This window comes from Hyperolius riggenbachi, chromosome 7, assembly GCF_040937935.1.
Source record: "Hyperolius riggenbachi isolate aHypRig1 chromosome 7, aHypRig1.pri, whole genome shotgun sequence".
Lineage (NCBI taxonomy): Eukaryota > Metazoa > Chordata > Amphibia > Anura > Hyperoliidae > Hyperolius > Hyperolius riggenbachi.
The window spans coordinates 52,039,276-52,052,726 of record NC_090652.1 but is presented as its reverse complement, the minus strand read 5'-3'; the positions used below and the strand labels follow the sequence as shown (position 1 = coordinate 52,052,726).

General features: G+C 43.8%; 1 protein-coding gene across 1 annotated transcript in view; it reads right to left on the bottom strand.

Annotated features, from left to right (window-relative positions):
- Nucleotides 1-13,451, bottom strand: part of LOC137524318 (uncharacterized) — a 66,352-nt gene that overhangs the window by 44,124 nt on the left and 8,777 nt on the right. The window contains exons 3-4 of the mRNA XM_068244042.1: nt 7,640-7,756; nt 4,970-4,992 (exon numbers count right to left, since the gene is read on the bottom strand). Of these exons, the coding sequence (XP_068100143.1) occupies nt 4,970-4,992; nt 7,640-7,706 (90 nt within the window). The 5' untranslated portion in view covers nt 7,707-7,756. The remainder of the gene's footprint in view (nt 1-4,969; nt 4,993-7,639; nt 7,757-13,451) is intronic.

Here is a 13,451-nt window from a genome sequence, read left to right as displayed (position 1 = left end):
TATAATCCCTTTCAGTGATCGATGGGCTAACGGCCAGCAGCGCACGAGGGGCCCGCGGGAGCGCGCGCGACCCACGGGAGTGCGCGCAGCCTACCTGGACGAAAATTTTCGTCCAGGTAGGGTGAAGTGGTTAAAGTAGATGTTAAACTCTAGCTATCAATAATATTTTGGTGCTAGCTAGAAATCCACCTTACAAGCTAAATAAAACGTTTGTTGAAACATTTATTAAGGGAACTTCAAGGATTTATAAACATAGGATGGAGAATTTGGATTTTCTTTAAAGGAGCTTTGTTACAAAAATCTTAAAATTTAAAATACATGTAAACATACATAAATAAAAAGTATGTTTCTTTCAGAGTCAAATGAGCCATACATTACTTTTCTCCTATGTTGCAGTCACTTACAGTAGGTAGTAGAAATCTGACATTACTGACAGGTTTTGGACTAGCACATCTTCTCATGGGGGGTTCTCAGGGTTTTCTTTATTTTTAAAAACACTTAGTGAATGGCAGTTGCTCTGTCCAACTGCCAAAAAAGTTTGCAGCGAGCAGGGAGGATGGCCAGCATCTTTGTATAATTTTTTTTCAGGGAATGTCTTTATAAAGAATAAAGGCCATGCTGAGAATCCCCCATAAAGAGATGGACTAACCCAAAACCCATCGGTAATGTCAGATTTCTACTACCTACTGTATGTGACAGCAACATAGGAGAAAAGTAATGTATGGCTCATTTTACTCTGGGAGAAATGTACTTCTTATTTGTATGTGTTTTCAGTTTTAAGATTTTTGCAATTAAAGAATACCTTTTTGTATTAAAGAATACCTTAAAGAGACACTGAAGCGAAAAAAAAAATGATGATATTATGATTTGTATGTGTAGTACAGCTAAGAAATAAAACATTAAGATCAGATACATCAGTCTAATTGATTCCAGTACAGGAAGAGTTGAGAAACTCCAGTTGTTATCTCTATGCAAAAAAGCTATTAAGCTCTCCGACTAAGTTAGTCGTGGAGAGGGCTGTTATCTGACTTTTATTATCTGAACTGTAATTGAACTGTTTACTTTTCCTCTGCCAGAGGAGAGGTCATTACTTCATAGACTGCTCTGAAAGACTCATTTTGAATGCTGAGGGTTGTGTAATCTGCACATATTATAGAATGATGCAATGTTAGAAAAAAACACTATATACCTGAAAATAAAATTATGAGAATATTTTCTTTGCTGCTAATCTTCTAGTAATTATTCATAGTACACAACCAATTCATTATATCATATTTTTTTTTCGCTTCAGTGTCTCTTTAAGTGAGGAAAAGTGCACCTATGCGGTTCTTAGCCTGGGAGGGGAAAGCCTCTGAATCCTAAAGGAGCTTCACTTGCCCTCCTTCACAAGTCTGCTCCTGAGCTGAGCCTGAGACCCCCAAAAAATGGCCTGGGCAGCAGCACAGATCTGATCAGGCTTGGCAATTTCTGCCAGAGCCCAATGAGAATGGTACTGGTGCATATGTGTAGGGAGGCCACTCTTTCGAGCTCCCAGCACTGGAGCAGCTTTACAGGGGGAAGGAGGAAGCCTTTTAAGGATCCAAACTCATCTCTCTCCCGAGATAAGTACCTTTTTCTCTTCTTTTATGAAAGTCATAGGTTTACTTGCATTGCCATTTGCCAAGAAAAAAACTGGAGTGCCGGATCTTTTCACCTGAGAGCATTGTTCTCCTCCTTACTCCTCCTACTAGAAGTTGCCCCACCTGTTTGCTACAGTCATCAATCCTCCCCTCTCCATGGCAATAGAATTCTTCACTAGCTTTTGTATCTGGACGGCACTCGACCCTAAACTTTAGACCAAGGAATCAAGTCCCCTTTCCTGCTGGTGACAGTAACTGTGTGTGTATGTTACAATCAGTTGATCTCACTAATATTATAAATGTGAAAGTTTGGATGTTTGTTACTCGATCACGCAACAATGACTGAACGGGTTTGAATGAAATTTGGCACACACATCGCACATTACTTGGAATAACATATAGGATATTTTTTATCCCCACAACCAAAGTGGGGTGAGACAAATACACATTTCCCTGGGAAAATGCAAACAGCAGCCATTCTTACACTGTTAATTTATCAAACTTTGTACAGTTGGCCAATGGGTGACTGGGATTAATATTCAGAAAAGTGGGTGGGGCCTACAAAAGCCTATCAAAATTCACCTATTGATTTTCAAGGGAAATATTTAATTACTACCATTCTTACACTGTTGATGGCACAAGCCTCAAACCTGCTACAGCTGGTCATTGGGTGACTGGGGTTCAAATTCAGAAAAGGGTGTGGAGCCACAAACAACCAATCAGATTTGTTTCATTTCTATGCAAATGTTTGATGCCAAAGACTGCAAAGCTCACAAACTTGGTCATTGAGTAATTGTGTGTTAAGGTTAGAAAAAGTAGGTGCAGCCAACACCAGCCAAATACATACCCAGGCAATGCCGGGCCATCCGCTAGTGTTATAATAAATTTAGACTCAAGCTGTGTACAAAAGTCACCCACAAGAATCTGGACACAATTCCTCAGGTGCTGTACGGTCACGTCCCTAGCTTAGAGGCTCGTGATATGTCTGTTGCTGCAGAGAGGAGACAGAGAGATGACGTGTGGCTGATGATGGTTAAGAACAGTCATTTGGGTATTGTGGTTGCTTACGATCTGTATCTGGCATACCAAAGCGGTCTGGGGCACCTCTACACATACAATATTCACAGCTAAGATGGTCCTTCACAGTCACCTAATGCTGGGAATACACGGTACGTTTCTGTACGCCGCTGATGGCTCGATTGATAATATCCGACGCGTCCGATACCCCGCCGGATCGATTCCGCGCTCGATACCACGGGCAGAAGAATAGAATAAAATGAAAAGAAGATAAGAAGTGCCCGCGGGGACGAGCGGGAATCGATCCGGGCGCCCGCGGGGACGAGCGGGGATGCGCCAGAATCTATCGTGCGGCTCGATACACGGTACAGAATCGTACCATGTATTCCCAGCATTAGCCAAGTGTCATGTATGGAGTGTATCTAGCCTAGTTCTAAACAGCAGATTGGTGCTAATCTCCACAGCAAATAACATAGTAATAAATGGCATTTCTGATAAGATGATAACTTATCTGGTGAAGGGTAAGGTCACACACATTGCCACATTAAAGTAAAGGCTCATACACATGTACCAACAATCTGTCCAACTATCTTCCAAGCTTGGTCTGTAGGAAGATAGTTGGGGGTCTGTACGGCTTGCAAACAACCAGATGACCAACTGATAACAGGTTGTTTGCCAGATTCAATCGAAGGATCAATCTGACCAACTATCAGGCAAGTGGGAATGTGTGTGCAAGTCTTTTGATAAACTTTGTTGTTTTTGAATGCAGACATCTTGTGCAGTTTGTTATTTAGCTTACATCAAAAGGTAAAGAGGCACACAGAATATATAAAACACTTTAAAATCAATAAATTGAAAAAAAAAATGTTTTGAGGTGGCTTACCTCATAGACGACAAAATCACTTTGGATAAGGAAGTTTTCATAAATTATTAAGCACAAGCAACACGTTTCGTGGGATTTTGCCCACTTCCTCAGGCCAAATAAAAGTGCCAATGTAGTCTATATGCCACACTCATAATGCCCACGAAACGTGTTTCCTGTGCTTAAAGCGAATATAACCCTGCATTTCAACTTTGCTCTAAAATATTATTTACAGCATATTATATGCAAAAAGCATTTTTTTTTTTTACTAGACCAGCATTGGAAGGGTTAAACACGGAGGTTTAAATGTCCTGGAGAGATATGCAGAAGTTCAGATAGATACATTCTATTTAGTTACATGTATCTATTGATAAACAGTTACACACTCTTTGGCTGTCGTCCAAGCTCCTTCTCAGTGAGAGAGATGAGTCACATTCAACACTTAGATACATTATGTAAACAAAATGTATCTATTTCAGCTTCGGATGGGTCTGCAGAAATCTAAAGGAACTTTAAAGCCCTGTGTAACCCTTCCAATGCTGGTCTAGTAAAAAAAAAATGCTGGTTGCATATAATATACTGTAAATAATGTTTTAGAGCAAAGTTGAAATGCAGGGTTATATTCCGCTTTAATAGTTTATTAAAACTTCCTTATCCAAAGTGATTTTGTCGTCTATGAGGTAAGCCACCTCAAAAAAAATGTCTCATTTTATTGATTTTAAAGTGTTTTATATATTCTGGGTGCCTCTTTACCTTTTGCTGTACCCCATTCTCCCCACCTAACAAGGAGGGTGGCCTTTGCGCACCTGTTCAAGGTGCGCAGGTTCTTTTACTAAGAGAGCGACCGGGTCCAGGATTGCTGGCAGACCTGAGTAGAGTCAGGTTCAAACACACTTCACTTGCCTGAAGTGGTCGGTTGCCCCTTGTGCAACCCACCTTTGTGAGTACCCTTTTTAGAAGTATTTTTTAAATACTCATTACTCGTGACATACTGCACCATTTGGGGTCCCATTTGTCTGTTTTTTTCTCCTTCCAGTATTGTACATGTTGTTTAGCTTGGGCACATAGTATTTAAGTGAGTTGGTTGTTTAGCTGGTTGGCGTGTGTGTACCTACTTGTCAGGTTAACAATTTGCTGTGTGATTGGTCATGTTGTACGGTTGGTTGTGCATTACGGTAAGTTGGATGTGTGTAGGAGCCTTAAGTTCTCCTGGAACTCTCCTCTATTGCTGGTTATCCTGTTCAGACCTGTGTTGGGTTTGTTTTCCCACTGGTTTGGACATTCATTAAGGAGAGAGAATCAAGGAAGCTCCCCAATAGCATCCAGTCTAAAATAAGAATAGACTGCCTAATAAAAAGCTGAGGTGTACACAGTATAAACACAATGAACAGACCCCAGCACGATATACTATTAGTAAAGAACAAAACACACAAAACAAGCATTTTTGAGACTTTCGAAGTCTCAAGCTTACCCCAGGTTTGCCTTTCTTTCGATCTGCAAAAGAGCAGAAAAATATCATCACACAAGGATATTTGTATAAGACAGACATAGATAAGAAAGTGGCATAAACAGAAAGGAGCAGGATGAGGTATGCTGAGTGCATTGCAACCTGCTGAGCCAGAATAGTGTGTGGCCTACAACCTACATTGTTCTGCATCAGCTGGTTCCTGTGCACACCACAGCCACCTAACCTGGAGACCTTAGAAGTAACCTGATATGCTTGTGTTGCTGATAAGACAGAGATGAGATCTTGCCAACCTATTCTCCATAAGTGTGAAACCAACAAACAGGGAGAGGTGCAGCTGTCAGACTCACACATTCACACCTTTGTTCAGCCTTTTAAAAGGGGAGGAGGCACAAAGTACTACTTGCAAATTTCTACATTGCAAACTCTTAAGGTTTATTTTCACTGTCTGTTTCAGAATCAGACACAGTCTCCATGTTGTTGCAAAGCTACAACCGAACTGATAAAGCAGTACTGTACAGTGTACACAGCTACAGGGATTTGCTTATGTGCTACGAAAAACTGCAGCATGCTGTTCAGAATGTGTACGTCGCTGTGTGCAGGGTGAGCGGAATGATGGCTCATCCTGCTGCCGTTCAAATACCGGGCGGTGTTACATACTAATCCCACCTGAGTTGTAGCAACTTGGAGGGAGGAGTAATTTGGGGTCCGGCGATTGGTGGGACCTTTGCACGGGGTGCGCATTATAGCACCACTGCTATAGTGTTGCCTTCAGCTCAGGCGCTCCACACCTGCTGCCGAAGCAACCGCCTCATCAAGAATTGACCAGCGTACAATTCAAACGTTATTGTCAGAAAAGGCAGTGTTTACCCATCCAGCTTATGGCGCTCATACATAGTTACTTTCTTTCTTTCTTTTTTTATTTTATTAGATCATTTCATTTGACTATTCCATTAGCTCAAATATAAAGATTTTTCCAACATGTCCGATTGGATATTTATTGAAAAAAATGGAATAATCATTCATTTTTCTTGATCGAAAAATGATTTTTTTAAATCATTTTCATTAGTTTCGGTTTGGTCAAATAAATGGAAAACTTAAACATTTTTATTGTATTGTGCATGTATGGGCACCATTAGATGAATACATCACTTTTCTTTATCACTAAGGATAAGCCCTTATACTACATGAAAATTGTAAAATTGGGCAATAACTGGCCAAACAAAATTGGATATATGTGCACTTTCTAAAGCTTGATACACACTTTCAGTTATGATAATCACTGACCAACTGTAGGGCTTACCTGCACAATCTACTCATAGAATTCATATAATCTGTTGACACTCTTACTTAGTGGTGCCCATCACGAGCTCATGATCACGAGTTGTGATTCGTGACTAAAAACCTATCAACTTTAATGGTTAAAAGCAAAACCCCCTTACCTGCTAGAAACACCACATTTGTCAGAAATGTTAAATAACTTATGAGGTGAAATGTGTGTGAGATGTCACGCGGCTGGAAGAGGCACTAAATGTGTGCATCGGCACTCTCGTCTATGCGGACTGTGCAGCTGCGTCTAACCTGGAGGCCATCTTATGTGGGGAAAGCCAGCCCGACCCGTGGTGTGCGGTCGGGATGTGACCTGGGCTGAATAAAGATACAGAAACTGTGGGGAATGGAAGGGGGAGCATGGATGATGTCCTCCATAGAAACAGAATACACACAAGTATTGATCTTAATTTCGGTATTTCACCTCATAAGTCCTTTAACCCTCCGGCGATCTGCGATCAGGAAATCCCGTTCAAAGAATGGCGACGGGCGGGATGACATCACCGACGTTGTGACGTCATTGGGAGTCCCGATCCACCCCTCAGCGCTGCCTGGCGCTGGTAGGCCAGGCTGCGCAAGGGGTCTGAGGAAGGGGGGGGGCACGGCGTGGCGGGTATCGGCAAATCGGCGTGCAGCGGCGGCGATCGGTATGCACACGCAGCTAGCAAAGTGCTAGCTGCGTGTAGCAAAAAAAAAAATGCAAATCGGCCCTGCAGGGCCTGAGAAATCCTCCTGCGCGGCTTACCCTGAACTATGTTTGGGGTTACCGCCAGGAAGGTTAAGATGAACAGTGGGAACAAGAGGGAAAAAAATCACAAAGACCTTATAGTTTTTGAGAAAAAACAATTTTAAAGTTTCTAAGGAAAAAAAGTAGCCAGGTACTGTACATACACATGTCTATCTCTGGCAAATTTGGTGCTTCTTGCATGTAAGGGGGCTTTGCTATTGACCGTTAAAGGCGGCGGGTTTTTAATCACAAATCACGACTCATGATTACATGCAGTTATTCAGCTCAAAACCCGCACTCGAGTCGGAGATCTTTTTCTATAGGTGATCGTGATCACGAGTCAATTTGTAAGTGGGCGGAGTTGAATTTGTGATCACTCAAATTCGTGATTGGGGGTATCCGAGCATCATTGCTCATACTACGTAGAGGTGGTAAAACTAGTGGTCAGTGTTTGGCCAATCATAACTGAAAGTGTGTGCCAGGCTTCAGTCTGTGTCAAGTAAGGCAAATGGTGTAAGTCCAAAAATCACAGATAGAAGTTAACAAACTTAATTAATTATATATGAATCTAAGGTTGGAGTTCTGCCTTAATGACATTATCAATGGAAATAATGGATTACCTTTATTGTAGGCTTGTTCAAATATTTGACACATTTGATTACATCTAGCCAATGCTTCTGGATCCATGTCAGCAGGAGAAAGTCTGTTGAATCGATGATCCAATTACTGTATTTTTTCTGCAAACATCAAAAAAGCATCTGTTGTATTTGGTCTCCTTCTACATGACAAAAGCTAAACACACAGTTTTTTCAGTTCTTTCCAAAAAAGGGGCAGACTTATCAAGATTAAATGACAACTGAAGCAGAGGGGGAGCAACCAATCAGTTTTCAGCAGTAAAGGAAACAGGAGTTCTGATTGGTTGCTTTATTGCTTAATGTAACTGCTTTATTTTTGCCTCAGCTTTAGGGCTCAAACCCAGTAGAAGCCTTTTCTATGTGCTAGTGATTTGAAAAAACGTTTCTAATGCAATGCTATGGGGGATTTATATAAACTTACATCGCTGAAGTGGGATCACACCCATAGCATTACATTAGAAAAAGCTTTTCAAATCACAAAGCGCTTAGGGCCTGAGCCCACTGACGCAGCTGTGTCCGCTTTTCAGTTACACATCAATGTTAGCAATGCTGAAAAGCGGACAGAAGCGGATACAACTCAGGACCTTAGAAAAGCGCTGCTAGTGGATCCCAGGCCTTATACAGGTCATGTGTTTATCAACAGGTGCATGTGTGTACAGTGCAAGTGTGTCTGTGCAGCTATAGTTCTCACCGGCCACATGCCCTCATGTAGGACCAATTCCATCTGTCCCTCTTTATTGGGTGTTTTTTATTATTTTATTTTTTTATTTTCTTTTATTTATTTATTTTTTGTGTAAATATACTGTATTTATTTCTCTGCTAAAATATGTTTGCTTCCAAATGCAGGGCCGGTTCTCTCATGAAGGAAGGTGAAACATTTGCATCAGGCACAGAGATTACAGGGGCAGCATGTTTGTGTTTGTACTGTAGGAGGAGAAGCGAGAGGAGAGCCAGGCGAAGAGGTCTTCATTGGGGAAAAGCAGCTTATTGTGCTGTGTGAGGAGTCTGACAGATATGGCTAGTGCACACCAGAGTGGTTCTGAAGCATTTTTTTAGAACCCCTTTGCTAATGAAAGTGAATGGGCTGGTGCACACCAGAGCGGTTCGTTTTTTCCACAAACGCAAACTCGGAGGCTACAGCATTTGTTAGATTTCTGAGGCATTTCTGCCTCAATGTAAAGTATAGGAAAGTGGAAAACATCTCTGAAAAACGCTAGATCAAAGCTGTTTTCCAGGCGTTTTTGTTACAGAAGCTGTTTAATAACAGCTTTACTGTAACAATATTTATAATCAGATACACAAAAACGCTCCAAAAAACGCTAGGCATGCTTAGAAAACATTATTTTTATTTTGTATTTATATAGCGCCGACATCTTCTGCAGCGCTGTACAGAGTATATATTGTCTTGTCACTAACTGTCCCTCAGAGGAGCTCACAATCTAGTCCCTACCATAGTCATATGTATACTGTATATTGTGTAGTGTATGTATAGTAGTCTAGGGACAATTTAGGGGGGGAAGCAAATTAACCTATCTGTATGTTTTTAGGATGTGAGAGCAAACCAGAGTGCCCGGAGGAAACCCACGCAGACACATGGAGAACATACAAACTCTTTCCAGATGTTGACCTGGATGGGATTTGAACTGGGGACCCAACGATGCAAGGCAAAAGCACTAACCACTACGCCACCGTGCTGCCCACAGTGCCTAGAATCACTCTTAAATCTGCTTCAAAAACCCCTAGCGTTTTGCAGATCTGCTAGAGGTTTTTGGTGTGCACTGGGCCTGAGTGAGGAAGGGGAGGCAGGAGAGCAGCAGTGTTTCATTTGACTGGCACAGCAGAAGGGAGGTAGTGGCACTGCTGTCCTGATTGAGGAGGAATGGAGTTGCTGAGGGTGAGCAGTATGTTTGTCACAGACTCACTCACAGCCAGCCAGTATGCTGTTGTGCTAGGCTGCAGCATGTCATGTGAGGACATTAAATGAAGCAGAGTAAATTGTTGGGTGCTGTGTGATCATTCCAAATATGGGGCACATCCTCACAAGTTTGCCTCAGACAGCAAAAAGTCTAGAAACGGCCCAGTCCAAATGTTCCCATCCTGTAAATCAAAGTACTGCTTAGCTTCAAATGCAATCAGTGTGGATTGAGAATTGAAGATGTGTCTTTACACATGAATTCTTTATTATAGGTATGACTTGGGTATGGCAAGATAATATTTAAGATATGCAATACGTATGCACATGGATTTTCCACCACAGTTTCTGTTGAAACCAGGAAACATCTGATTCTCAAAAGAATTGTGTGCAGTGGAGTAGTAATAGGGGAGGCAGAGGTTGCACTTGCAACTGCACTGGGGCCAACTAGGCCAGAGGGGCCCACTAGGGGCCCTCCATCCACCTTATTACTAATTTTTTGGGGCTATGCTGATAATGAACACCTATATACATGCATTGAATAGTAGTAATTCTTAACAAGCTATTTTCTTACTCTGGTTACACCTCTGTGACACTGCAGCTGTCCTTGATAGGTTTTGGGGCTCCACATTAATAGAATGCTTAGGGCCCCATGTAGAACTTGCACTGGGGCCGCAAGCTCCTTAGTTACACCACTGAATGCATGTGCAGCATGCACTCCACAACCGCTAAGCCGACGCCCACAACTGTACCGCTCACAGTAAACCCCTGTCACCCTAAGCTGCCATCTACACAAAGCCACCGCCCACAACTGGGCCGCCCGCCCACACCAGGTCTGTGCATATTTACAACCTAGGTATTACTAGACCTTAGGCCTGTTACAATAACGGGCGCTAGGCCTCGGCCCCTCACAACCTCCCTTCCCTTTTTACCACCACCGCAAGTGTGCAAGTGTGCACACGGCCGCGATGCATAACCGTGCACACACCGCGTGCACACACGCCCGCACCCCTTGTCCTCCTGTAGTGTTTAATGTCCGTGTGCCACATATGCGCGCTGGCAAAAAAAAGCACAGACACAGGGACACAGGGGTTTTATTGTATAGGACTAGTAGACCTAAGCCTGTTTAAAAACGGCTCTAGGTCTCTCTCACAGCCGCTACCGCCACATGTTAGCGCGCACACCCGCCTGCCGTCCGCACCCCCTGGCCCCGTCCTCCTCTTGTCCCAACGGCTGCACATGTGCAGTAGCCAAAACACTTGGGACACAGGGACAGGAGGATGACGACGCAGGGACATTTAGGGTTTTATTACATAGGATGAGTTTGAAATAATACTGGTGAAAATCCTTGCAACATAAAAGACGACAGTTGTCAGTTGTTATGGTGATCTCCAAGCTTCTGAGTCCGTGAATACTTACAACTGTGGATTAGCATTATAGATATACTAGTAAAAGGACCACCTGTTACAAAACGGATGTTGCTTGCTTTGCAGTTGGAAAAAAGCTGTTATTTCCCACAATGCAATGAGGTTCACAGACAGCAAACTGTCAGGTCTGGAAGCAGGGACACACACACACAGAGACAGGATGCAGAGACACTTGCAAATTATTATATAGGACTAGCAGACCTAAGCCCGTTTAAAAATGGGCTCTAGGTCCGTGATTCCTTACCTCCACCGCCGCCTATTAGTGCACACGCGCACACATGCGCAGTAGCAAAAAGCACGGACCCAGCTACACAGAGACAACTGTCCCTGCTGTACGCAGTAACAGTTGCCTATTATTATATAGGATGGGAATTATCAACTGGTATTGTTGAGTCTAGATTGCTATGCAAATCTGAAGATCCAATCAGTTACCTCATCTGCCAGCATATGGGCACCCTTAGGCCTGGTACACACCATGCAATTCTCAAATCAGATCCTTCTTTCAATCGAGTAAATGGTTGAATTGAGCAACAAAAATATACAGAATATTGATTGCCATGCGGCCGATCCCAAGCTCACCATTAATCTCTTTCTCAATCGGAAACAGATAGGACAGGCTGGAGAATATCAATCAAAAAACTGGCTATTGTTCCATGTATACAGTAAGTCCAATTCTGGTAAAAAAAAATGTTCTCTTGATTCATTTTCAATTGATACTCAACTGGAAAAGATGATCAAAATGTTAAGAAAAAATGGCGTACTACACTAGCTTTCTTCTATATTCAATCAATGTGAGATCTGACTATTAATCAGATGTCTCGTTTGAGTATGATCCAAAGGGAAAATTGCATGGTGTATACCAGGCCTGAAGACAGTTGCATAAAAGTAGTGCCAAACGTTTTAAAGTGTACCCGAGGAGAACCTCAGGTACAACAAAAAAACTCACCAAAGAAGAAGGTAGCCTCTAGAACAGGGGTCAGGAACCTTTTTGGCTGAGAGAACCATAAACACCACATATTTTAAAGGAAACCAGAGACGAAGGATAGCTGAAAAATGGAAAAAAAGTTTATACATACCTGGGGCTTCCTCCAGCCCCATAAGCCTAGATCGCTCCCACGCCGTCATCCTCCGCTGCCTCTATTGCCGTTACCAGGTCCCGTCACTTCCGCCGGACAAGACCAGTTGTACGCATGCGCAGGGGCTCCCTCCGGCTTTGTACTCATGCGCCTGTGCAGTACTGAGGGAGCGCACTGCACTTGCGTCGACTGGCCGAAATTACGGGACCCGGTACCGGCGGACAGAGGAAGCGGAGGACGGCGGCATGGGATCGATCCAGGCCTATGGAGCTGGAGGAAGCCCCAGGTATGCAGGGGTGTCTCACCCACCAGGCAAGTATAGGCGGTTGCCTGGGGCGCCATGAGGTGGTGAGGCGCATTCCCCCGCAGCTACTACCTTGACCATGGGTTTTTTTATATTATATTACCTCCCGACTAAGTCCTTGGTGCTCGGCACGCTACCATGTGCTCAGCAGTGCCTCCACCTTCACTTCTCCCCAGCCAATAGAGCAATCAATACTGCTCTTCTCTGCCAGGCTCCTTCTTTAAAGCCGTGCCCCTTCTTCTCAGTAGCCACACAGGTAAAGTGTTTACCTCGTGTGGCCCAACCTTTAACTCCGCCCCCTGCCAGTCAAACCAGGAGCCAGCGGCCAGCCAGCTTATGCCCCCGACAGTCTGACCCCCCACCTGTGTCACTGGCTGCACACAGACACTGGAGCGAGACAGCCAGGGGGCAGATGCAGTCACAGAGAGAAGAATGTGATGTGTCTGTGTTGGAGCCCCGCCCCTGCACAAGACAGCAACACAGCCCGGGAGAAGGGACGTTTCTGCTCCAGAGTAGTGATGGGAATTCCGGCTCTTTTCAGAGAATCGGCTCTTCTGAATCGGCTCCCATTAAAGAGCCGGCTCTTACGGCTCTGAATCGGCTTTTCATTAAATATCACTAAACACCACTCAGAATCGGAGTAAAAGCCCCGCCCCTGTCTCCATGACAATTCCAGACTGCTTCTCTGACTGGGGCAATCCCTCCTGCTACTGCTCTGCTCCGCCCCATACACTCCTACAAGCTGCAAGAGGAGGACTACATCTCCCAACATGCCTCAGCGCCCTTTATTGCAGAGCAAAGCAGAGCTCTGTGGGGCGGCTGAGGCATCGGCTCTTTCAAAACTGAGAACCGGCTCTTGTTGTTCGCAGCAAAGAGCCGGCGCGAACGACCCATCACTACTCCAGAGATGATAAGCTGCATGCACAGGCAGAAGAGAAGGTATGCAGGCAGGCTGCTAAGAACACTTCCTGTCCTGTGTGCAGACTCCCAGTACTGTTATAACTGCTAGAATGTGCCCTGCTCTTTTGATACTAGAGTTTTCTTTGAAAGCTGGTTAGGCTGTAGGCTGGTAAAGCTG